The sequence below is a fragment of the Filicampus tigris genome, chromosome 1 (assembly GCF_054856515.1).
Source record: "Filicampus tigris isolate MCC_2025a chromosome 1, RoL_Ftig_1.0, whole genome shotgun sequence".
Taxonomy (NCBI): domain Eukaryota; kingdom Metazoa; phylum Chordata; class Actinopteri; order Syngnathiformes; family Syngnathidae; genus Filicampus; species Filicampus tigris.
The window spans coordinates 41,343,174-41,370,130 of NC_141217.1; the positions used below are offsets into that span (position 1 = coordinate 41,343,174).

The window sequence follows — 26,957 nt, forward strand, 5'->3', positions numbered from 1 at the left end:
TTACCGGTCCGACTGCAACCTGGGCACCCTCCCGCCGTCGTCCCTCCGGCCTTATTCATAAAAAGATGTTTTCTCCGACCCCACGTGTCCTTGTCCTTTTAAAGCGCTTCCGTCCATGCATTCCGTCCTGACCCACTTAGGGACGATTACAGAGACGGACGAAAACCCACTTTTGTCCTTGCTTAGTCCGTCCTTTGTAAACAACTGACAGAATGCCCATCTCTGCTAGTCAACAAATGTTATTTTATCCACAGAGCGCGTGCTTTGCAGGTGCAAGCGAATTTGAAGATTGAACTGTATGAGGACATTCTGACAGTACAAAAAAGTATAGCCCTTAACCACAAAAGTCTCAAAGACCTTCACAGTAAAAAGCTCCTAACATCAAAACAACAAAGCATCAAATACATCATCTATGGATACGCATAAAAATCGAACAGATATATAACATAATATTCAATTCAACAACAGTCCACAGTTGAAAGATGAAGCTCGTTATCTTCTCCAACATCCCTTGGTCCGGCACGTTGTGCCAGTGGTGAGAACGACGTCTGGCTCACATGTAGTCGATGGGCTCGGGGTTGAAATTCTTCTCCACTGAATCTGATTTGGTTAGAGAGACACCGCTTTGCCCAAAAGCAGCTGTGAGGAACCGCTAATGAAAATGGATGGAAGCAAATTCTTACATTGGCACTCCCCTCAAGCATGTATTCAAAAAGGGTGAGCAGCAGTTATGAGTTCATAGGAGGTTTCCACATTCATTTCTTTGATAGTTTATGACAATCAATCGGTTATCAAAATGTATTTCGTCTTAGAAAGTTATTTGTTTAACATCGACTTCGACATCGAGAGTGTAAAAATGGTCGTACAGTGCAGAACGGTAGGTACAGTGCAACACTGTGGCCAGGTATTTTCATTTCAAGTAAAATACCTCCCTCGTGTGGCATATGTTGAATCTCTCTCTCTCTCTCTCTCTCTCTCTCTCTCTCTCTCTACAATACAATACAATACAATTTTATTTATATAGCGCATTTCATACCAGCTGTAACAAAGCACTTTACAAACAATACAATAAATAGAACAAAAAGAATAAAAGCCTGTGATTATATATATTAATAAATATAGACACAAATAATGTATAAATATAAATAGAATATAAATAATGAAGCCAATAAATTGACACAAAACACTATATACAATTGATATATATATATATATATATATATATATATATATATATATATATATATATATATATATATATATATATATATATATATATATATATATATATATGTATGATACGTTTCGGTTCGTCCACTTGCGTACCGTTTCTGATCAGTTTCTATTTGTAGCGCTAGCTCACGAGCTAGTGGGCGAGTTTTCACACGGACGTAATTGAGTGTTACACGTGTAGGAGAGTGGGGGCACAGAAGAGAAGCCAGTCCGCCAGAAGCCGTGATAAATCATAAATGCATGGATAAATGGCATTATTATGGCATACGTAAACAAGCCAGAGCCCGAAGCCCCCCCCGCCCCCCCCCCCCGTGCACTGCGGTCTCCTGTTTGGGAACATTTTGGCTTTCCTGTTAAAATCGCCGATGGGCAAAGGTACTTTTTTGTTTGTTTGTTGGCCCTGCAAAGTGTTTCAATTCCTGATACATTTTCCAAATTTCTGTATTGACTGTGAACTGTGCAAACAAGATGATCTCATAGTATCTTTGGCTGCATTTAAACTTTTATGTGTCACCATACTAACTACATAATATTGCTTTGTCACAGACTCAGTCCAGGAGCTCTTTCCTTTCGGTTGCTTGGCTCCACCTGACATCAACGGTCACAGCCCACTCAAGACAGAAGATGGGATGCGACAAGGTCAGATCTCGATGCACTGACAATATACAGTAAGTAGAAGTCTAGTAAGTGTTCCCAACCTTTCTTGAGCCAAGCATATAGGTTTACATCTTTAGAAAATCACAAAAAGTATAGGCGATAATTGATACTGAAGTAATGATGATCTCATCTCACCGCATTCATCGATTGACTCAGTGCAAAATCTGAGCTTGTTCAGTATGAATGGCAATAGTTGCATACACAGGTTAATTGGACCTTCTGCCATCTGTTGCAAGAGCATTCATTGTTCTGCCTGTCACTGTACAATACATTGCTGGCAGAGATTTTACCAAATGATCATCTTTGTACCAATTAAGTGAAATTGGATCATTTCCAACTGCACACTTGATGATCTCTCCTAGCACACGCAGCAAGGTGATGTGCCACAGCAGGTTGGTTGGGAATCGCCGCATAAAGGAGCAGAAGCACATACACGATTCCGCCTGTTTTGCAAAAAAAAAAAAAAAAAAGAAAAAAGATAGGTACCCTGTTGTGGTCGCACAGGGTCATGGTTAGCCAATGATATAATCAACAATAAAAGAAAACTCCTATGTTGGTATAACTAGCAAATTGCTGGCATGTGGCTGAAATCTCTTATGTCACAATTTTGTCAATTTCATATTTTTTTCCACAATTCTATACTGTTGGTCATTCCACATGTTTGGGTGTTGTTTTTGCCAATGATCTTTTATTGAAAATGTCTTTCTCTCTTTGATGATGCAACGTTAATGTTTGAATAAACACCGTTTTGGGGGTCTCCTGAAAAGTGATGATTTTGGAGGTACGAGGATTCCGCCCAACGCCAGGGAAAACTCTCTATACTGTAATTACCTGCTTTCCCCTTGTTAAGCTTTACATTCACGACAAAGGGGGGCATGTCGTTGAGTGCCTAAAGAAAAAGTAAGGCTCGCTAGGCTAGGCTAGGCTAGGCTAGGCTAGGCTAGGCTAGGCTAGGCTAGGCAAGCTCACAACACCTGCAAGATGTAGTCAGTCTCCCCGCTTAGCTTCTGAAATCAGACAGGATTGGGCTTTCTCACAGTAAGATGGCCAGAAAGCTTATTAGTCATGTAGAAATGTCGAATTCTAAATGGTGGCCTTTGGTGTCACCAGATTGTAAAACACATTCTATTCATTTGATATATCACTAAAATCCCAGCCAAATTAACTACGATCTTTGGAGTTAACGCTTAGTAACTCTCCAGGGTCATTCAACGGCTGCATGGTGTAGTTCCAGCACTTCCACACACGGCGGCAGGGTTGTGCAGTTTATTCGGGTGTTGTGCGGCTCAAGTGGTCACTGAATACGTGCTTCTTGAACGTTGCCTCACTAAAATGGATAATGCAGCACATTGAGGCCCAGTCTTATTTCATCGTTCACACATTGCCGGATTATTTTTAGATACTACCAGTAGTTGAAATAAATATTGCGCTGCTCATTTTGCTCCCGTGACTCGGCCTTAATAGGGTCATGTCAGTCTTTTACCGTTTATGTTTTTCCCCACCTTGTGACCTCCAAAGCAATAGTCAAGACATGGTCAGACCAATTTATTTGCAAATGCAGGTGCCTCACAGAGGCAAATGATGAATAATTCTAATGAAAAGAGTCGCTGATGGTGTAGTGGTACACTCGCCTTGAGTTGTGCGCGGGCAGCGTGGGATCGATTTCCACTCGGTGACGATGTCTGTCTGTGCGTGCACTGCGACTGGCTGGCGACCAGTTCAGGGTGTGATGTCCGCCTTTGGCCCATAGTCAGCTGGGATGGGCTCCGGCACCTCCCCGCGACCCTGTGCACGAGAAGCGCTGTGGAAGACGACACAAAATGAAAAGGTAATGAAATGGAAAGAGGCATGTCCAAACCCAACATAAAAGCATATCACACGATAAGTGAGAGCAAAACACATGGATTATAAAGTTCAAATCACTAAACGGAAGCAAAATGGTGACCAGTAAATAATGCGATTGATGTATGAGAAAGCAGCTGCGAATAATAAAGTTTTCAGGACAGATTTAAACACACCGGCAGTTTGAGCAGATGTCAGGTTTTCAGAGGCTTTGGCCCGCAGTTGTGGACAACTGAACCGGAAATTGCTTCACTTTGTTTTGTTCTGGTTCTGGAAACACTCAAAAAGCCTGCACCCAACGACTCGAGCGGTCTGTAAGTCTCTTAGGGAACCCAAAGGTCTTGAATATATTTAGCTCACAGAATATTCTAATCTTTCCTTTGACTCACGGGAAGCAGTTGAAGATATTTTAGGACTGATGTGATGTTGTCCAGGCTCCTGGACCGGTAAGAACTCGAGCTGCAGAATTCTGGACCAGTTGACCGGATTGATTTTTTTTTTTTTTTTTTTTTTTGGAGGGGTTCAGACTTGTAAAGACCCAACAATGGTTCAATCTGCTGAAAACGAACATGAGAACCAGCTTCTCTGTGTTTTATTTGTACCAAAGATATTTGTAGATATCCATGGTGCGCATTTTACCAAGGTTTGCTGGTCCGTCTTTCGTCATCCGTCAGCGGCCAGGGTAGCCGTCAGTCATCCGTCAATCTGTCATTTTTTCCATCATTGTGGGAGCACGCTGCCGCTTTGGCTCTTCAAAGTTTGCTTCCCTTAACCAGAATCCCGTGTCACATTGTTGCCAAAGGTACAGTCCCGGTGGATTAAATTGTGCGAACCGAAATAAAGTGTAAATAAAGTGTAAATGACAGTAAATGCATTTTTTTTCTTTGATTGGTTTCATGTGCTATTGGCCGGTGGCAAAAACATGGTGATACTCCCACTCTGAATGGAGTCGTGGGCCCTGCCAAGTACCGTTTCAACGCATGAATCGCACCACAGGACAAGTCTTTGGTTCTCCCGTCCCAGAAAGTAACACGCGTTATTTCTAGATCAACTAGTTTTTCCTGTGAAATAAGGCAATAATCATAATGCAAATTAATAAGGCAAAAGTAACGCAATAGTATTGCGTGATAATGCAATCATAGATATTCTCGCGATGTCGCCGCGAGAATATCTATGATTGCATTATCACGCAATACTATTGCGTTACTTTTGCCTTATTAATTTGCATTATGATTATTGCCTTATTTCACAGGAAAAATAGTGATCTAGAAATAACGCTGTTATTTTGGGAGGAGAACCAAAGACTTGTCCTGTGGTGCGATTCATGCGTTGAACCACTGGAGGGCAGACTATGCCTGGGAGTACAATGTTACTGCAGGCAACGCACATGAAAAAGAAAAAAAAAGGATTCTACAACTCAGATTCAGAAAACAGGTCAGCCGCGATCGGTCGTTGTGAGCCGTTGTGATGTCATTTTCAGTCGACAGAAGACAAAACGGCCGCCCCGGAGATGGCTCAAAGCGAGTGCGTTTTGCCGCTTAACTTCTATTCCGCAAACGCAGAATGAATCAGAATGCCGCGTTTCAACTAGTGGGCCTACTGGCAACATATTCTTGAAAAAAAGATGTTTGGCTTGACTTTGGGCGCAACCTGCAAAAAAATTGTTGCTCTGAAATCCAATCATTGATTAGCAAAACTGGTCGGCAGAGCAAAAAATGTTATTCTACAAAGTTAGTTGAATAAAAGCTAATAGAGTACATCTCGTATATTGTATGAGGAGCCTCGAAACCCACTCCTCACGGCACAAGCGCGTGTAAACTTCCCGTCCTGTGTGAGAATCTATCGTACTAATCCACTTTGTCTGCCAGGCCGGTTGCTTGTCAAAAAGCAGCCATACATGGAAGCCGCAGCCATACATGGAAGCCGCAGCCATACATGGAAGCCGCAGCCATACATGGAAGCCGCAGCCATACATGGAAGCCGCAGCCATACATGGAAGCCGCAGCCATACATGGAAGCCGCAGCCATACATGGAAGCCGCAGCCATACATGGAAGCCGCAGCCATACATGGAAGCCGCAGCCATACATGGAAGCCGCAGCCATACATGGAAGCCGCAGCCATACATGGAAGCCGCCGCCTTTCACGCCATCATAGTGGAGCCTGTCTCGCCCCATCGCCACGGTAACGGCGCGCAAGCTCCTTTACTGCTCCCGGCTGGAGGTCAGCCGTGAAATACTGCAAACCAAACGGGAGCAGACGCCGCAGCGTGTCAAAGCCTTTCCTTGGCCATAAATCCATTGGAAGCTTGTCAAATTTAAAAATGCCTTTTAGCAGTCGCCGCCCGCACCACGAAGAAAGTCGCGCAGCTGCCCTCTAAATCACGAAAACAAGGTGGGCGAGCACTATAAAAGCTCACCTTGATCCCTCCGGCTCTCGCTGCGCGGCCTTCTCAATATGGAGCAAGCGTGCTCTCTGTAAAGAATCAGGTGGGAATTTCGGAAGAATTGCCGACAGTAAAAATAGACAACTTATAGGCTACGGTAAGTACCTTTAATGTGATTACTGGACGTAGTAAGGTGTTCGGTTACTCGCTAATTCCATTTCCATTGTGCCGACCGCAGTACATTTGCGGTTGATTTCATTTCATACTCGTGGGACCGTTCAAATAGGTGCGTCTGTAACGGGCACGACGGACAATTGTTCTGCCCGTTGTTCTTTGGCTCCCTCTGCTGGGTCACGAGTCGAATGCTGCAGTGCGCTAAAGGTGCACAAGACTTACTTGTTGTCTGCAGAGGTGCTGGTGTTGTCCGCTGAGAAGTGTAGTGAAGAAATGCAGAAGGTCTCGCGGTCGGCGCGTCTGAGTTCTACCGACTGCGGTCGAGGCCGGCGGCCGCGCCGTTGCGCGCTTACTTCTCTGCTGGACCTGAATTGGTTTCAGGAGCGAGGAGGAGAGCTTACCCGTTTCGTCAACCTTGCGACAGCCTCCGAGCGGAGTCCTTCATTCCTATCGTAGTTCGTCGCTTGGCAGGAAACACGGCGGCAGCGTAAAAGAACACGACCTTGACTTGCGACATCAGCCTCTTTTCGGCCCGAACCGCATCGCATCCCCATCAGGACGATTAGCGACAGTCCTAACCCTTGGGCCCGTCGCCTCGGCACCCGAATGATGACTGGATCGACGGCTGTCGTCTAACGACCTTATGTAGGAATCAGAATGGAAGTCTTTCTGAATTGGTGATTGAAAATGTCAATATTTCCTGTTAAAAGGGTCAGAAAGTATCACATTTCTATTTTGGATGTCGCAGAGCAAGTTAGCTTAGCGTCTAGCGTTGGTGAGCAGCTGGGAAAGCCACGGCAAGGATGGGTGACGCGGACGCAGCGGCTTTTTCAGCGGATTAGTGTGACTTATCCGCGCGTCGCGTGCCGCTTCTGACCGGGCAGCTTGTGGGGGGAGCGCGTAAAAGACCAAAAAGAAACGTCGCTTTGACTATCACCAAATCATGTTGACTGAGATCACCGTCATTTCCGTCCCAATATGATAAGCGGTTCAGCACCGGCGCCGCATCCCATCCCATCATATCATGGAGGGAGACGTCGGAGGTTTCCCAGTGTTTGCCGACTCGAGTGTGTCCATTTGGGTGTCGGCGAGCTCTCGTGAGCGTCATTTAGCAGCCGCAACGCTCGGTCAAGGCGACGTACCCAAGTCATGGAGTTGTCATCAATGCGAGAGGCATCAGTGGAGAAGAACCATCCTTTGTCCCGGCCGCTTCATTCCTATCAGGAAGACGCGAACACCCAAAGGGGCTGCGGGAGAACTTCCACGTCCACTTCCTGATGAAGCAAAGCCGGTCATCATCTGGCAAAGCTTCAAAGCTTCAAAGCTTCAAAGCGGAGCCTTGCTTCTGGGGACCAAATGCGCAAGGGAGAAGGTGAGGCGATGTCTCCTTCCGCACCAGCCAGGATTCCACAGACATCTTGAAAGCATCCCGACATTGTCCTCGGGCTTTGCTGTTTCGGACACAAAAACAGAACGTGCCAAATGCCCGCTTTGATCTTCTCCACTTTCCGACCTCTTCAATGGCTTTGTCTGTACAATTTAATGACACGCCGTCAGAGAGGTATTGCGACAAGAATGCGGCACGGATATTATTCTGCCGGTAGTTTGCGGCGCGTTGTCGCGTCCTACTGCGAGCTTGTTTTCGACAGTGGCGTCTTTAATGAGTTCCGGGATTGCGCTCTTAACTCAAAACATTGCCAAATCGTCTTTACCCTGTTGAGATGAATGAAAATGTCATGCAATCGTTCCAGCGCTCTAGAACGGGTGTGCCCAACCAACGGGCACCGGGCTGCTCAGATGAAAGGAAGGAAGAAAGAAAGAAAGAAAGGAGAAAAAATGACATCTTGACCAACGTTGCGAATCATTTTCGCTTTTAATGACATGGCGATATTGCGTGCATTTGTTTTTGCTACCAAACCCCCCTTGAGAATAAATGGAACAATGGCAATCCCTTGGCTTGGGCTTTCAAAACTATTATTAACTATGTTTTCCATCAATCGGTTGTGCACTGTATATGTTAAGTCTTAGTATAATGCGGCGCTTTATGGTGGCGACGGCTTTCGGAGGGAACCGCGGCTTCAGTGTGGACTGCCGCAAAAAGAAAGGAGTATGACCTTCCGACATAAAAAAATGTTTGAAAAATATTTTGGGAAAGAAATCCATTTTCTCCTTATGCCGTTTGAAGTCAGCCTTTTTGAACCAGCAGGACTGCTGCCCCCAAAATGCTTTTTTTGAATTGCATCATTTTTTTTTTTACACTTAATAAATATTATCATCATTGTAAAGACACCATTTTTCATTGGGCTAAATTCACACTGCTGGTGTTATTTTTGGGCCATTTACATGTCGGGTTGTGCCTGAACAGGGACCATCTCGTTATTTTCTTTATTGCAGTGTTTTCTTTCATTTTGGTTGAAGTGAAACCAAATGAAAAACAAAATAAATGTTTTGCCCGATTTTCTTTGAAGAATGGCCTCCATCTTACCAAGTAGAGCAGAACTGTGCCTCTCGAGTGAAACAAGTGGCCTGTGCTTACTTTGCACCCAACGCCTGACGCAAGTGTTAACACGGGGCAGTAAGTGTTTCTATAGGGCAGAGACCACACACAAAGAAGAGCAAATAGGAAATTGTTTTGACACGGCATTTAGTCGGCCTGGCCTGGCCTGGCCTGCTGGCGCCGCTCCATTTTCTTATTGAACCATGTCCGCTCGTCAACTCCATCGTCTTTGTACACAAACGGCACCCTCCGTGCTTTAACTGTCGCTGGATTTACGGCGCATTTCAACCGTGGCCCGCACACATTCAACGGGCTTTGTTTTAGGCCGCATTCACATATACGATCCGTCTCTCCTGACATGCCTGCATGCGGATCCATTGTGCCGCCGCTTTGGGGGAACGTCCCAATCATCCCTCATTGCTGTTTTTTGTGCAAGTGTGCCTAACGCCGTGGTGTGTGACTGAACACTGAGCTGAGATCACTCACGTCTACTTGCATTCTCGGGTGTTTACGTAGCAATACTTTAATAACAAGAATAATAAAGGACAATCACAAGACGTGTACTTGATGTCTGTCAGCAGTTGACGGGCAGAAAGCATAACTTCGGAAAGCTCGATGGTAGAAACTGTTGAAAAACGAAGGCGCGCTGACGAGCCCGCCTCTGATGATAGCGCCTCCGAGAATAACATCGGTGAGAGATTAGAGGGGGGGGGGGCGCCTCTAAAAGTGTCCATGGGCATCACAGACACTGGGACCGCTTTCATTGACTGAACGGCTCACGCTTTCTTTGTTTCTTTGAATCCCCTCGAAATGTCCTTTCGAGCGAAGACGACCACAAGCTTATCTTTGGTTGGAGTGCTTGCATACAGTTTACGGATGACATTGGACGACATGAGCGTACATTGCACATCGCGTCCAACACGCGCGATCAGAAAGATTGATTCCGTCCGCTTCGTTCTCGTCCGCGGAATGCTTTTCAAAATGTTTCCTCTCGTCGCGTCGGCGCATCGCTGAAGGTCTCGCAGTCAGGAAGCTCCTTTTGTCCGCTTGACGTGCTGTGTCCGCATGTAATAAAAACAGCTCATTGTGTCGCGCGGGCCGGCGGAAAGCTGGATTGTTCGCTTTGCGGGCCCGGCCCGCCTGCCGAGACTCGTGTTTGTTTGGGCGCGCGTGTCCGAGTGCGCCCGTGCGTGAGTTTGAGTCGGTGGCGCGCTCGTGAATGAGCCTCCGTCCGACTCGCTTCCGTCTCACCGTTCTTCTGACAAACTACATTCCTCGTGAGCGAATACAAATTTGGCCGTCGCTAATTGACGTGCTTCGATTGAACAAGTTTGCACTGCGGCGTTCCCGCGGAACGTCCGGCAGGAGTCCCCTTCTTTGCTGTCCGCTTGCTTGCTTGCCAGCCCTTTGCGCTCGATTGCGTCGGACGCCATTGGCACCTGGCGTTGCTTCTCTCCTGAAGACGACGATGAAGTTCTTTGCGCGTGGCTCTCACATGCTGGGCCGAGGCCACCCTCCGCCGACGCGCTGCCTTTCCCTTTGCGCCGAGGGGCCTGCCTGACGGAGTTCCCGTTGACAGCTAGCTGCCGTTAGTCGGAGCGGGCGCGCGGCGGAGGCGGGCCGCGCGTGCGCACGCCTCGCGAGCGGCTCCCCCCAGTGGCCGGGTCAGTACTGTCCGTCCTTGGCGGTGGAGGTGTGCGTGGCGGTGGAGTCGTCAGGCAGCGAGCCCCGGCGGCGGTCTGGCGAGCCGCAGCGCAGCAGATTTTGCAGCTCTCGGGACACGCTGCTGGAGAAGGCCGTGTAGATCCACGGGTTGGTGCACGAGTTGAGACTGGCCAGCAGCATGAGGATGGTGAAGGCCACTCCTGAAAACAACGCGGTGACGTCAAGCTATACATTTGATGGCGAGTCCTAAAATTGATTCGTCAACACGTCCTCCGGGCTGTTCCAATCCTAATGCGGAACATTCGGCAAATGAACGTTCCGTAAACATTGCCGTTCCGTAAACATTCCCGTTGGGCAAAGCCTCACATCCTGTTTCTTTTTGCTTCCGAGAATCAGTCTTAACTAATCAAAGAAACTGCACACAACAAACCAGGGAAAAAAACATTTGAGAATACAGAGCGACACACATCAGCTCGGTCTGCGTGTGCGCGCGCGCGTTACAGTAAATAGGATCATATATGACTCGTTTAAGGTAAAGGTCGATGGTAAGACACGGGCGAGGCATGCATGTGAGCACAATGTCCTTGGTTGTGCCCGCCTGTAATTTTGACGGTGCCATTGTTGATGAAATGTCAACATCTGCTCAGGTTGCAAAATAAGCGGGCAGGCAATCGAAACGGGTTCTTCGCTGGCGTCTGCTGTTCGTCTTTTGCGTCCGATCGGGGGACACGCTTTACGCTGTCGGCCTCGGCTTTCAGCTGCAAAAAACACCCCTTGCCTTTTGTTTCAAATCGGATGGCCTTGATATCGAAATACAGTCTAAAAAAATGTCACGCATACAAAAAAAAGACGACTCCAGATCACATTAGTGATCGGCAAATGACACAGTTTCATTTCACTTGTCAGAAAACGATTTCGTTACTACAAAAACGAGGTATGTTTGTTCAATCTGTCCATGCCGACCGACCGCGTGGAGCGACCGGCGGAACAATGTAATGGTAGAAGATGCAATTTCCACCTGTTGCCGTTCACCCAACGGAAAGACAGCTCAACTAAACGGGTGGCAAAGTGGTGAGACATGAAGACTTTTTGGGTATACTGCACATACTTTTTGTAACATTTTGGTTTGGTTGCGCATCTAATGCTGTATTTGTGAGTTGGCTCCATAAGGGTTGGGAAACACTTATCAAAACAAAGATGTATCATCTGCACTCTGGAAAACAAACTTTTTGAAGCCAAGAGCTACTGATTAATGCCAAGGTTTACCCGGCGGTTTGATACACGCTTCTCAAATAACACATACTCAAATGCTGGCCGGTCCAAATGCGCAGAAGCTTTCACACTGGCAAAAAATCCATTTGTGGGTTGGAAGCAGGCGAGACACAGCAGCCCACCTTGCGCCGCCAAGGTCGCGCGTTCGGTGCGGATAATGCGTTTCACAACGAGACCTAACCGTATTTATCATTTCATATGCATCCGTGGATGAAATGCTGACGCTAGCGGAAGAATGATATGCGAGCGGCGTACGTACTGCGCCGGTTACATTCCAACGAATGGGAGCAAGCACCACTTTTCCACATTGCCCCATTTTTGGCTCTTTCTTCTCACCCATGTCCTCTTTCTGTCGCAACCTGCGTCTTTCTTGACCGAGAGACCATCTTTGTGTGACTTAAAAAAAGGGATACGGTGCAACATATTCTATGAGGAGCCTCAGCACCTCATACAGGCTCGCAGAGTCCACATCGCAAGGAGTCCTTCTTCTATTGGGCGAGTGGCCAACTGTCATTTTTCACCCTGCTCGGTCCCTAGTCAAATTCGGAAGCATGGCGCAGCTTGTGGATACGGCAAGTTGTGCAAAACGAACTGAAAAGGCTTTGAAAAGTTGGACATTACAAAGTTGAGAGAGGGTCCAATTCAAGAACCGAAAGCCAAATATAAGTACGGCCAAAGGGTTTGTGGAAGTGTCTGTTACTGACCTTGATCGGGAGGGTTGGGGTCCCAGGCGGCCCACAGCTGGACAATGAAGAAAGGGGACCAGCACACAGTGTAGACCAGCACGATGACCAGCGTCATTCGGACCGTTTTGGACATGGCCTTGGTGATGCTCGGCGGGGGCGCGGCCGCTGGCTGAGGGGGGGCGTCATCGAGGGAGCAGCGAGGTGAGCCCGGCGCCACCCGGTAGGATGTGCAGGACTCCTGACGCTCAGGACTGCTCACTTGCCGCTGATGCGCCGGCGCTCGGGCGTCTCCCACTTGACTTGGACCGGTGGAAGTCTTTTTGCGGCCTTTGTTTGTCACGGGCTTCGCGTGCGGGCCCGCCCGAACTCCCCCTCCGGACGCCCGCCGGGCCCTTTCCCTGGCCCGCTCCTCGTCCTTCTTCAAGCTGTGGAAGTGGAAGAGGATTTCATTCCTCTTCAGCTCCGCCATCACCATCCTCTCCGACTTCAGGTAGATGTTATTGTGGATCTCCCGGAAGATTCTGATCTGGAAGACGTTTGGGCGTTTAGGTGGCATGTGAAACGACATCAGCGAGACGGTCGCTCATGCAGAAGGACCCTGGATTCAATTTTATGCCGGGCGCAGGCCAGGTTCACACGCAAGTTCTCTCATTCGCGTTTGTGGCTGAAGGGCTTCGGGAAATTCCAATAAAAGAACGAGGAGTGCGTGTCGGCCGTAAAGCAGCCGCGGGCGTTTTTCCTCTGCCATCCTTCAACTCTGTGACTCTTATCGACAATCTGTCATGCGTGTGTCGTTTACATTTTTGCATCCGTAAAGCAATCTAGCTTACCGCTAAACTTTGAGCAAAGTAATATCTGTCTGTCTGTCTGTCTGTCCAATTGTATCCATCTAATGCAATCTATCAATCAAATGACACACCACGAAGTCTCCATGGTTTAGCCCACGTACATTTTCAACAATGTGCTACTTCAACGCGCTTTTGCCAAAGGCACGGTGCCCAACAGCCAAGTAGATTTCCTTTTGGCACAATCTGTCACATTTTGAAAAAAGTGCCAGAAACTTGCAGCGGGCTCATAAAAAACTGTCTGCAATTGCCGCAATCTCTTCTCCTTGGCAGGCAGTTCCCACATGGGTAGCTTTTTTTGAGCAGTCCCTGACAGCGGCGGCCGTCCAAGTGTTGTCTTGATTAGCGGAAACAGCACGACTCTGCAAATATCTTTCCCCAAGTAGGAGAGCATTGAGCTAGGCTGGTGTGTGGGTGGGGGTGGGGGGGGGTGGGGGGGGGGCGACGCTCCCAGGCGGCCTGCCCACCATGGATGCCACATAACGCCGACCGCCAAGCCCCGCGGCTCGTCGGAACAATACCTTCCGCATGTGCCCACCGCGAAGTCAAAACAACATTTGATTCATGTGGTCAATCATGAATAAGAAGCAATGCGTCGTCATCGATGAAAAACTTCACCGCAGACATCGTTTCAAATTTGCAAGTCATCATCATGTGTCATTGATTCTGTGATACACCCTCTGGCTTCTTTACTCGCAAGCGCACCAAGAATGTACAAACAATAGTCGTTGCATCTCCGTCTCGTGGTCGAAGGCTCTCGCAAGACACGGCGAGTGACCGCCATTCCGCTGTTGTTAAAAATCGAGCCGGACGGCGACGGCGCACTTGTTGATGGGAAGCTGTGGTCCGCATACCGGCCTCTGTGGAGCGGCCCGAGTTTGCTTGAGGCAAAAAGGCAAAGCCGTTTTACCTGACAGATGGTGATGATGAGTGCGGGCAGGAGAAAGACGGCCACCGTCATCCAGGTGATGTAGGCCTTGAGCCCCCACACCTCGGCAAAGTGACCCCAGCACTCAAACTCCCCGGGACTGACTTCTGAGCGCGAGAAGATGAACACCTGACAGAATGACAGAAGGGACCGCATGGTCAGGCGACCGGCGCCAACCTTGCTTGGCCAATGAGCTGACGCCGCTCCAAATAGATGGCGTTCTCTGCTCGGCGGTCAGTCGGGCGTGCGGTAAGAGCTCTTACCTGCGGTAGGCTGAGGACCAGCGCCAAGCCCCAAGCCACCATGACAGGCGTGTTCCAGCGGGAGACGGCCCCGCTGCGGTAAGCCTGCAGCGGGCAGCAGATGGCGTGGTGCCGGTCCACTGTCATGGCCACGATCATGTAGGAGGAAGCAAACATGCCCACAATCTGCAAGTACTTGACGGAGCGGCACAGGAAATCGGGGCCCTGAAACTTGTCTGTGATGTCCCAAATGAGCTGAGGAAGAACCTGCACGCACACATTGTTGGTTTGGTTTTTTTTTTTGGTTTGGTTTTTTCTGCTATAGTGTGGCCAAGCTGAGCTTCCTACACCTCTCAAGTGTTCCGCTTTCTTATTTCTAATCGCCATTGTGGAAAACGCGTCCCTGGAGGCCACCGAGCCTTGATCGCTCTCATTTGTGAGAAACCACTCTTGAAGCTGGCCAGTCATATCTTTGAATTCTTGCGATTGCTTCACCGACTTGATAGCGACGATGTTGTTGACGTGATTTTGGCTGCGGGCAAGAAATCCCCAAACGGCGAGTCTGACAGATTCGGGATCTTGAAAATGATTTGCAGATGTTAGACGTTAGCCTTGTGGTGCTTTAAGTATGATTGTAGATAAGACGATTGTCTGCTGAGTGAGTCATCACACGTGCCGCAATGGATGAAGGCACGAGGAACGTGATATTCAGGCAAAATTCTAATGACTGATGATAATGATAAGAAGAAGAAAAATAAAGACATAGCCACCTTTCCGGGCGATCAAGAGCACCGCAAAGCGTCAACAACAGCGTGACAACAACAACGGCAACGACGACGTTCAGTTTAAGAAAATGAGAACTGAAAATTAGAGGCGCAACCATGATTTGATTGACAATCGATTATCCAACCAATCAATAATTATTTTTCATAATCTATTCATTATTAGCTAGCTTTTTAGAATCTACAAATTCCTCCACATTTTACATTCTCAACACTAAATATTCTTCCATGATAGCACATTGATTATCTCGAATCAAAATAAAACATTTGCTTTTACTTCGGCAAGCAGTTGTAAACGTTTTTGCCTATTCTCCGACATGTAACTGAATCATAACGTTTTTTGCGCTGTTCATTTGAAGTATTGTCCTGTTTTTTTTGTCAACATCAAGGTAAATGTGCGCATACATTTTTGCTTATGAACTAGCCTTTGAAAAGCTTAGACCAGCGACTGTTGCGGGCCAACGGGCGCTCGCTGCTCGCACCGGTCGCTAGGCACCAATTCCGGTGTGATATATAGAACGTAGGATACCGACTTGAACCCTGCGAAAACAGCCGAATCGCGATTCCGCCTGGCAGATGTGTTGCTTGTCATCGCCGGACGTTGAATAACTTTATGATTTATTAGTCAATAAAGCGCGCGGGAAATGGCTGACACGTTACATTCTCGCAACGTCACAGCGTCGTGAATGTGAAGGGTGGCAAAAGTGGCGGGCTCCTGAGTGAATGGACGTGATGTGTGCAAAAATTTGGATAGAAATGAATAGTTCACACAATCAAGTAAGCGGCCGCCGGAAAAGACGATGCACAAATGCAGAACCAAGGTTGGACGTCTTAGTGAAGCTCCGTTTGAAAGTCTCCGGATAAAGAATGTGATGGGAGTCAAGGCCGGTGAGCGAACATTTGGACTACCTCCAGCTAAACCTTGGAGGCATTTGCAAAGGATGTGCGATTGCCGTCTTGAAACTCGGTGATGACGAGATGGAAAGTGTCCTTTTACCATCATAAAGTTGCAAGCGTGGCTTTATCCACGGTCTCGCCTTTCTCTTGGCGACTGTCCAGTTCCGTCTCGCTCAGCCCCGCCGCTCGGTCTTGCTCGGTCATTCTAGACATCGCCGTCGGACATTCCCCATCCGTCATTCAAGTAACGGCGATGTTGTTGGTTTTAAGTGAGCGATAACTGGCTGCTTAATGTCGTTCGAAGATGGACAGATTGACGGAGAGCGCGTGGGTCAAGTCGCCCCGAAATAAGTTTGCTTTTACTATTTTGGCTGTCCGAGTAAAGGCTTGTGAGAACCGTCACCCCCGGGGACTGCACATCAACTGTTTACAGGAACTGTGACTCCGGCAAGATGGCGGCGGTACGCGCAGGCCCTGTGGCCGATAATGGAGGCAGGGAGGGAAGCCGCGAGGGAAGTCACCTGAAAGAAGGCCACCACCAGGTCAGCCACACACAAGTTGACCATGAAGACGTGCATGGGCGCGTTGTGCTTCCTCCGCCTGAGCAGCACCCACAGCACAAAGCTGTTGCCCAGGGTGGTCAGAGCCAGTACCACGGCCAGCACGGCGATCTCGGCCTGGGCCAGGCCTGGGTCCCTCACCCGGGGCTGCGGCGGCGCCGCCGCCGCCACCGCCGGCGGCGGGTACGGGCTGCCGTCGGAGCCATTCTCCGCAAGTATCCCCAGGAAGGAGCCGTTGACGGTGCCGAGCTCAAAGGGAGGCGAGGAAGAGCGGTTGCTCGTGGCCGTCACCAGCGCAGAGGAGAGGGTTAAAGCATCCCAGTCGGTTCCCGCGCTGACGCTTTCCATTCCTGCAAGACAAACAACGCGGCCATGCGCTCAGGATGCCAAATGTTCTCCTTGCGGACTACGTACGGGACGCGGACGAAAACATTTGCTTGCTCAGCCGCTGCGGCGCAGGAGACAGGCGTTGCCCGTTGGCGATGTTAGCGGAGCCTGGTCGGCGTCTTGTCTGGCTTTTGCCAAGGGCCTCCCGACCTTCGGCCTCCAGCGCAAAGGCCGGCACCTGAGCCTTACACAGTATCGGCGATATTGACAATCAATTGCAATCGCTACAAACAGCCTTGGACTTTATGGGACTCGACGGACAATGGTGCCGTCAAGTGAATATTATTACATGCCGAGTTTTTAATAAGCGCCGATGCTCTGTGTGCGTGCGCGCGCCTCCCCGATTCTTATGTTCGGTTTGACGCAAGTCCCAGCACCGTTTATTTTCCCTTTCATATTTTCTCAAGGTTGATGGACTGTTTTTCCCTGGATCCCTCCAATTTTATTCCTTCACCTCGCCTCCACATAATCATCCCGCGCTTGCCCCGGTGCATTCCTGCTTTCTCTTGTTTTTCTTTGCGTACATCTCCTTCTTTTCTCCTCCCCGTGTCACCGTTGAGTGCAATCAATGTCATGCTTGTTTTTCTTTGCTTCTAAGTAAATGGCTGGAACGTCGCAAGAGAGGAACGACATGACAATCTGAGGAAGGGACGCTTCGTGGGAGGCTGGCTGCAAACTTGAGCAAATAAACGTGGACAGAGAAGGAAGTCCCAGAAAACATGATGAGGCGGTTGTGGAAAAAAGTGTCAGGAAAAGAAAACGGCACGGACCAGGGCCGACAGTCAGAGACGATGATGCTGATAAGCAAGGCGCGGGCGGCTCAATATGGCGCTGCATTTGCCGGCTTTGAATGCAGCAGATTGCAGAGTGCCATGCGTCTTCCCGCCACCAATCGTCTGGAAGATTTCTCGGAAGGCGTTTCGTCTTGTGTTGCGCTTTTATTTCGGTAGCTCTCCGCTTCCTGGCTTGGGTTTATTGACATTGACGTACTACCTTTGGTACTAAAAAAAGGGCGGTGACAACGGGGTTCCATTGGCTTTGCCATCCTTCTTTTGGTGGACAAAGCACTTTGATTTGGATCTTGTGCGACCAGGGTCAGCGCATTCCGTGAGTGCGTCCGTTGTTTGTCAAGAAGAAGCACTGACGCGCGTCCGGCGCTGCATGGCCACTTGCCGACACCTCGAACATTACATCGGTGGTTGATTCCGTTTCGCGCTTGTGGGACTATGTCCAAATGTTAGCATTTTTTATGGCTTTCTTGTCAGTCAACTTAAATGGACTTTGCGAGAATATGTTGCGTGCGCCCCCACCGGTCTCCACACTTCCCAATACGTTTGCGGAGTAAGAATGAAGATGCTTTGTGGAGAGACTCTCCGCAGTTCGTCGTACATTCGAATCTGGAACTCGCAAATTTGAGCGGTTTTGTTTTGAACTAAGATTGGATTGGCTCAATTCCATTTCGGAATTCACGTTAAACCCGGTCGATCTTTGCCTGTGCAGCGCAAGCTTGCATTGTGATGGTTTGAAATATTCCAAGGAGACATTTTGTTTTGCAAGTTTCCACAAGTGGAATCGGAGATCCCGCGTTGTCAACGTGATGTCCTGCTTTGAACGACTTTTGCTTGCAAGACGGTCTTGCTTGTCTCGATCTGTGTTTTTGTCGACTTTGTTTTGATTCGATTTAGTTTGGTTTCATGTTTTGTCAGGTTTCCCTTTTGCCGCGTCATGTCAACTTGTTAGGTTTCCACCTGTTCTCGTCAGCCCCGTTCCTTTGTCTCAAACAATCGGCTCGCTCTAACCATTCGTCTTGTCCCGGTGTGTCCCGCTGGCCGGTCACTTTGCAGGCAAAGCGTTTGCCCGTTTCATTGTTGTGCTTGTTGCTGCCGTCGTTTGTCACATTCATCTAGTTATGTTTCCTTTTGTCTTTCTTCACTAGTTTGTGCCTTGCTTTTTTGGGACTTTGAGTATGTTGGTTTTTCCAGGCCTTCTTTGCCCTTGTTCTAAATAAATCCCCCCCCTTTTTTTTTTTTTTTTTTTTTGAGATTACTGCTGCTCCCCTGAACTTGGGTCCACGTTTTGCCTCCACACCAACACCTCCGATACCCAGCTGTGATTCCGCTTGTCTAAAAATAGGGAGGTAAAAGTGCTCCAATAGTAGGGGGACATTCCCACTATTCCACTGGGAACCCACTGACCAATTAGCTGCTATTAGTGCCGCATGTTGACTTTGACGGAGGACTGCGTGAGAAGCCATGTCTGTTGGACTTCTCTGACCCGCGCCAATTGGCGGAGCCACGCATGAGACGTGGGGACTCTTCGCTTGTCAAACATTCCTCCACATTGCCAGTCAAAGCTGTCTTTGCATGGGAAATGTTCTGATTAGCTGCTACGATTTTTTGTCCTTATGGCACACCGAGGCAGCATTTGGCTAAGGTGGCCTTTTGTGACTCGTCTGCATGTAGATCCGGCGTGACATAAATGACTCTTGCTATGCTTTTTTTTATTTATTTATTTATTTAAATGAAGGTTCAATGGTACAAGGAGGTCTTCATTTCATGGAGGTAACTCAAGGCCTCGCTTCTTTGAACCTTGCAGTCTTGCCCCCCACTCTGTAATTACCCCATAGAGGATTCTTTGTGCCTTCTATATCATCTCATTATCTACTCTATGTACTGTATAAGCATGTGAGTGACTTTTAATGGGTTTTTTTTTTCCTGGAAGCCAATAAGGTATCATCACAAGGCAAAAAAAAAAAAAAAAAAAAGTAAAACCTGCTTTTAAACCGTCTTAAATTTGATAGAGGAGATGTAATAAACATCACGTCTTATTTTATTTATTTATTTTTTACAACTGTCACACAAAACAGCTCTACCATAAAAATCCACCACTTATGTCAAACATTAAAACACAACACACGTAAAACATGCTATCACAAGTGACAAGCCTATGGCAGCTAGCCACGTGGTGCTAATGTAGCCGTCTCCAGTACACCTTCACTCCAGGTGCGTGAAGGTGCACATCCATCGTCAAATTTGCTTTCACCATGTGCAGTCTGACATGATCCAAAGCCAGCGTTTCCATTGATTGGCTGCCCAGTAGGGGGAAGCGATGAAAGCCTCATTCGGCCAGTCGGCGTGCACGGACGGCAAAGAAAGCACATTCGGTTCATACACGCTCGCACCCGCATCCCTTTTGCAACTTTATCACACGTAGTTATGTGACGGGACATTTTGGAAATGATCCGTCAAAAGGGTCCCGGCTGCATTTGTATGAACGGCGCAAACGGCTGTCTTTCTCTTCCCGTCCGTATTCAGGAGCGTCCACAAATGACATTCCGGGGTGGCAATATGTGGCACAAATCATCGCCATATGTCAAAGAAAAGATTTTTTCTTCCCCTTCCGACTCCTGCAGTTGCCGGGAATGTTTGGCCTTTGCAAACTCCACATCAGACATTGCTGGCATCTCATTATGGAGAAACTGGACCAAATAAATGGTCGGAAATGTTCACCAGGAATCTACTTGAACGGCTTTTCTCGGTCCGATCGCTGTCGTAGTTGGCAGTGGCAGACCAGTACGGACTGCAGCTCAAAATGTGACGACATCCGTCATTATGGATATGATAGGAGGCATTAAGTGATCACAAAGCACACCCTGTATTGCATGGACATCATTGGAATTTCTTCATTGTTATCTATTGCCTCACAATTTGGTCGTACGGCGTTTAGCAGAAGCAATTTGAAATGGGTAACAAGAGCGATTGTTCAGAAATGCTGTCTATCCATAATCGAGCTGTACACATTCGCAGTCAGACTCAAATGCGAGACACCTGTCAACGCTGGTGAATACCAGCTCACAGTCTTTTTTGTTCAACAGACTACTTGTCAAAAGTCGTTCTTAACATGCTGAGGTGACATCATCAGCGTTTGCTAAAAATGCTGTTTTTTCTTTGCGTGTGTAGATTGTCATCCAGGTCATGGTAATCCGCAAAGGGTCAATCTATGCAACTGGACTAAATATGCATTGTAGTTGTAGTTTTTTTTCTTGTTTTTCAAAAACGTTCAACTATGACCAAGGCAACTATGCAATTAGGCTAACGATGCGACAACAGGCAAATTTCAACTTGACAGGGTGCTGGACATGCCCACCTTTGGGCCGGATGCCCCCCCCCCCCCCCCCTTAAATATACCAGATGTACTTTAAGTTGTATTCTATGTGCATCCTGTAAGATGAGGCAGGCGATTTGATTTCCAAATGGCTCCCAAGCTCGACTGCAGCTGACCCATCCTCGCATCCTCCACTTACTTTGGGGTCACGCTATCCGTCGCTCTGATTCAATTAAACAAACAAGCAAAAAAAAGTCTATTTTCTGTGAGCAGTTTTCCCTTGTGAGTGTGTGTTGTTTGTTTTGGACGATTTTGTTCCTTAAATTCATTGAATCCCCTTTTATTCTTCTGGTACAGCAGCACTTTGTTGTTTTAGAAGCGCTTTGGAAGTAAATTGAGTTGATTGGATGGACTGCAGACATGCCTCTTGGTTGTCGCGCAGGCTACACTGCCTTTTGGACTCTCAGGCTTGCACTCAGATTAATGAAGGAGGCTGCTCATTGCCCGTCTCTCTCTCTCTCTCTCTCTCTCTCTCTCTCTCCAGAGGCAAACCATCAATTTGCCACGAGGCCCTCATCGGCATATTTGGTAACGATGCCTCAGGCTTGACTCCAAACGGGTAGTTGATGTGCGCACGCAAATGTTTTCCGCCAAGAGAATCTTTCAACACATGGGCCCCGCTTGCACAGTTGTGCACGTTTGGGTCAAAAGCCCTGAAAACAATGTCATCGGCAAACGCCTTCAACTCTGACACCATCCAGTAAAATAGGAAGGGAAAAATAAGACATTTTCATTTTTTTTTTTTCCCCGACCCATGCAGCCAGCTACCCGGATGTACAAAGTATGTCAAAGGTAGAGTGGACACATTAGCAACTCCTCTAAGAAGAGCACAGAGGTCACCAGAACCACACGACGCCGCTGGTGTGTCTTTGCATGGGAATGGGAGCGCGGCGGGGGCGTCGGCCGAGAGCGGGCGCCGGCCCGCCGCTCCGTTCGGCGTGATGACAAGTTGGACTTGGGATCGTTTGAATTGCTCAGTGGCGTCAGCTTGTTGCGAACGAGGGGAAGTTGAGCCCACGTATTTATTTAGTGAAAGTGGAGCAGCTTCCGCGTGGGAAGCCAGTGTGCTGGAACTTGAAGGCACCACGGCATCGTTGGACTTCCCCAAAAACTGGCACGCACGGTCGTCTCTTCCTTTCTTTGTCATTTTCTTTTCATTTCACTGAATCCGTCCGTCTCCCTCAATTTGTGACTGGGCGATGATGATAAACGTCAAGTTAAAAGCGTCATAAATACTGCGGGGGCAAGTAATGAAGTACAAATACTTGAGCAGATTTTTCCGGTATCTCTCGGTGACGTGAATATTCATTTTTCGGAAACGTTCCTTTACTTGTTGTCCTCACATTTGAACACAAAAGTCCGTACTTTCTGCTGCTTCCTTTGTAAAACGAGCCTCGTTGCTTTTGCGATGCGGACATGACGTGAAAAAGAGATGCTGCGCTGCGCTGCGCTGCGCTGCGATGTGCGCGCGACCAATGATCGACGCTTGGAAAGCCACGCCTTCTGTCCCTCCGATTGGTTGTTTTGCCTCTGTATTAGAGGCACAAGATGGGGCCTGAGATGGCGGATCTTTTTCTTTTTCACAGCTCATGCTCATCATGGAGCCTACAAGTGTCAAGTCGGAGCAACTGTTTTCGCAGCTAGGGCAGATTTTTTCATTTTCTTTGAAAATTGCGAGTACGGCAGTTAAATCAGGACGTCGACTACTACGACGACTACTCTTTGTGGAGCGTGATGACGTCACCCGAAGCAGCTTGTCATCTGGCTCCGAGTTTGCAAGCGGTAGCACAGGCGGGCGCTTGGATGCCGGGTGGACGCGCTCCACGTGAAGGCGGGTTAGCGGCAATTGGCGGCGAGCTGATTTATTCATCAGACACGGACGGCACTGTGGTGGGAAGAAAAGTCAACAATTTGTCCTTTCACAGTCACAGCAAAACAGCTCATTAAATGTTCATGGTGCGGAACAACACCTCATTAGTCACCCACATTGTCACTGCCACCTGCACTTTGTGTCACTCGCAAACAACCGCCGTGTATTTCCACAATACGCTGCGCCTGTAGGGCAACGTTGAAGAAGTTGACTCTATCTTTGGGGGGGGGGGGGGGGTCGTAACGTATCATTAACCAGCAACACATGCTTTGAACAAACTCTTGACTGCAACGAGACAACATGGAGGATTTTGCCTCATGGCAACTAATCAAGGAAGTGCTTTTGTGCTTGTACCAAACACTTGACGGGGGCGGGGGGTGGGGGTATTAAAAATATCGAATGATTAATGGAACAAGCCCTCCGGGGCCCCAGTGTTGATGCAAAAAAAAAAAAAAAAAGAAGAAAATTGGACTGTGTCATTCAAATGTTTGCCAAGCATTTCTGTGTTGTTTTAGCAGACACATTGAAGATCTTACTCGGATTAATTGCCATCGGTCCATCTGGAAAATGCTGCAAGCACACGTGCAGGCTAAAAATACACTTTCCTTCGGCTTCAGTGTCAACGAAAGCAAGCCTTCGTCCACATACACAAAATGAAGAGGAAACACGTTTGGAAGTGAAGTCGCTTGCGTTCAAAAGTCGTCCGGCGCGACTACTCGGCTCGTCGGGCACTCACGTTGCTGCAAAGTCAACGCTATCGCCCAAGCCTGCTGCGCTTCGCTGCGCTTTGTTGCGCTTTGCTGCTGTTGAAATGCTAGCCAAAATCCCAATCGAATCACAAATGCGCATGACAAGTTGTGATTGGAGAAGCTTTTCATGATCGCCGGGCTAGTCCAAGAGTCAAATAACAAACTCATTCAACTCAGCGGAAAGCATTTTGCGTTTGGAAAATTGGTGTTTTCTCCCCACGGGATGTCACAATTGTACAAAGCAGTGGGGCCACCGGAGAGAGAAAACATACAAGTACATGACCGAAAACAAGTCGCATATGAAAGTTGTTCTTTTTTCAGGTTGGTATTACGGAGAGGGCTGTGGACTTTTGTCCACAGGAGCACGTGCGCCAGCTAGCCGCAAAAACCGCGGCATCTTCAATGATTTTTTGTACCGGGGCAAGTCTAGTTCAACGGTTTGGCAATTTGGCAGACGGCGCTGCGCCACGCCTGGCGGGCCGAGGGCCTTCTATTTATTTGCGCCTGCCTATGTAGTGGGTGGTGAAAGTAGACCATGGAGCCGCTCTAAGTTGCGGCGCAGGCGGTTTAACGCAATTTTGGTGAATCGGATCGAGGTGCGGGCAGGCAGGCGGATTGCGCGCTCGGCCGATGTCCTCAAATTTCATTCGTAGTCGCCGCATCCGACCCTCATGGGCCATCATTGTAGAAATCACTTGATTGAAGGCATCGTTATGATCGTCGTCTTTATGCGACTTTTTCAATGTCGAAGAGGATATGCGATTCATGGGAAATATCTTTTGGACCGTTGTGAACTTTTGGAGTTGTCAAAGGCGTATTGAGCCGAGCGACGCCGGCTCCCGCTCACCTTGCGCGCGCGGCTTTTTGCCACCGCCGCTGCCGGACAAAGCCTTGGCGCTCTGCTCTCCCCATTTACAATCCATGAACATTTCACGCGTCAGTGCTTCACAGCAAGAAGCCGACACTTTCCTGCTTGGCGTCTAATCCAGGCGAACCCTTTGGAGGCACCTCTGCCATTTGGCGCATTATCACTCATCGCTGCTTTTCACTTTTACAACAACGACAAACAAAATCATGCTTATTTTTAGTTCTTATTTTTTTCATCCGTGGAACATTATTTTAAAAAAAGATTTCATCGACTCGCTCTTTGCCGGAACTTTGCAGCATTCCCAGGGCCGTTTTTTGGGATTTGGGGACTTTATTCCCTCCGCTATCAATCCAAGTGCAATTTCAAACCCTTTTTTTTTCCCCGCGAGATGGCGTTGGTCAAAGTCTTTGTAGCGTCCCTCCTAAATGCCAACTATCGCGACACACGATAATATTGACCGAAAGCTCTCGTTTTGAGTGCAAATCCTTCACGAGGTTCCTTTCCTCCAGTGGCATTTGTCTTCTTATTACTATTTGTCATCTTGTTACAATAACAAGCTAATGAATTTGCATGCAACTGCACAGCGGTCAGGTAACACGTCATCCTTTTGCATTTCTTCATAGTGACAGATGTGAGGTGTACATGGAAAAAACCCCAAACAAATAAATGGATTGATTATTAGTCGGCTAATAAAGTCGCCGTAAAAGCGTGTGTGTGTCTATGTGGTGGAGAACTAGCTCAGCTGTTTGTTTGCACAGAGATGACCCACATTGATTCTCAAACTGCGGGCAAGCAACCACTTGGAACAATTGGATTTCAAGATTCATGCCGTGATGACACTAATCGTTCTAATCCTAAAAAAATACATTCAAAAAAGGCGGGGGGCGGGGGGTGGGGGTACATGAAAGACACTCACGTGTGATCCACTTTGGCCGTGCGACTGTGAGAGAGTTGTCAGAAAAAAGAAATGATAGATTGCTCAATCCAGGTCAGCATCCCAAAAAAGAGAAAAAATCTGCTATGACTCAGGTTGGATGCAAAATCAACTCTAACCTTCATGTAAGCATTTTTGTTGTTGTTTTTGTCCCCCCCCCCCGTCCAAAGTAGTTGGCTCTCTGTCCCTCTTCTAACGTGTCCTCGGCCACACGGGAGTTGACAAAAGCTTGTAATCCGCGCGGCGTGTGCGCGCCGCCTCGGCGCTCTTGCGAATGTGCCGCGCCTTCCGCCGCCTTCCGCCGCCTTCGGCCGCTCCAGCGCAAATGAACGTGAGCGGCTGCCTCCCCCCCGTCCCCCCGGTCTGCCCTCCTCCTGGGTCAAGCCTGAGGGCGGAGCGAGCCGGCGAGCCAGCGAGCGGGCGGCCCAGGAAGGCGCTCATACATAGCTAGCTACAAAGTGTGGGTGCAGGCCAGAGAGGTGCGCTGCTCACTCGCGAGTCAGGCACAAATAAAGGTGAATGTGTGGGGTTTTTTTTTTTTTTTTGTTTGTTTTTTTTTTGCTCAGTGGGGCCGGAGCCTCCCTTCCCTCGTTCAACCCGTTTGTGCCTTGCGCACACAGGCCGCTTTTCTTTTGATTCTTTCTTTGGACTCCCCTGCCTTGTGCTTTGTTGCTGGTGGCTGAGTCAGCAGGCCCGTGATCCTGGCATGTACAAAGGTTAATGTGCGCGGAGAAAAAAAAACAACCAAAAAAAGTCTGTCCTCCACATTCAATGTCAGGCCTGTTCTTTAAGAGGACACAATTGTGTTCCACTCTTCCAAGCGCTGATTTTACACCACTAGGGGGCACCTCTGCAGTCAGTTTCTACATATTGCTATGCACAAATCCACCTGATTGTGTGCGTGTGTGTGTTTTGTCTTTTTTTTGCTCTTTCTGGAATGCCCTAAAACAGCACAAGGTGTCATCAGCTCCCTGTCTAAATAGGAAAGTAGTGCAGCTGTTGGTGTCAAGGAAGCATGTTGACCAAGAGGCAAGCTTTGCATGTCAGGGAGGCGTTGAGTTTAGTTTGGATTGTTGCTGGAGAGTCGTCATCACATGTGTCTGTCTGTACATGCGCTCTTCCGGTGCATTTCTTTCCAAAGCAAATCATTTATTTTTCAGAGTAATATTGCACGAAAAAATATTCAACTGAATGAGGGAGTGGTTTTGGATAGTTCAGGCTTAACCGAGTAAGATGGGCGGGCCGTCGTAAACGTTTTTAGTCAGTGACTTGCGGGAACGGATGAATGCCATTCCCATTCATTTCAACGGGGAACGCTGA

General features: G+C 48.2%; 1 protein-coding gene and 1 long non-coding RNA gene across 3 annotated transcripts; both read right to left on the minus strand.

Annotated features, from left to right (window-relative positions):
• Positions 1 to 1,550: 1,550 nt before the first annotated feature.
• On the minus strand, positions 1,551 to 7,808 carry LOC147154141 (uncharacterized). 2 transcript variants are annotated; one of them, XR_015088260.1, is made up of 4 exons: positions 7,434 to 7,808; positions 6,514 to 6,657; positions 3,522 to 3,691; positions 1,551 to 2,333 (listed from the first exon to the last, which is right to left on the minus strand). It is a non-coding gene; the product is annotated as an uncharacterized LOC147154141 (long non-coding RNA). The 2 variants fall into 2 exon arrangements; XR_015088259.1 differs by having other exon boundaries at positions 6,514 to 6,931.
• Positions 7,809 to 8,155: 347 nt separating this feature from the next.
• Positions 8,156 to 25,971, minus strand: LOC147154142 (vasopressin V2 receptor-like). The gene is made up of 6 exons (XM_086042056.1): positions 25,620 to 25,971; positions 16,627 to 17,015; positions 14,448 to 14,693; positions 14,167 to 14,313; positions 12,430 to 12,937; positions 8,156 to 10,653 (listed from the first exon to the last, which is right to left on the minus strand). Exons 2-6 carry the CDS (start codon positions 17,011 to 17,013, stop codon positions 10,454 to 10,456), a joined length of 1,488 nt encoding a protein of 495 aa, XP_085898182.1. The 5' UTR covers positions 17,014 to 17,015; positions 25,620 to 25,971; the 3' UTR covers positions 8,156 to 10,453.
• Between the last annotated feature and the right edge of the window lie 986 nt (positions 25,972 to 26,957).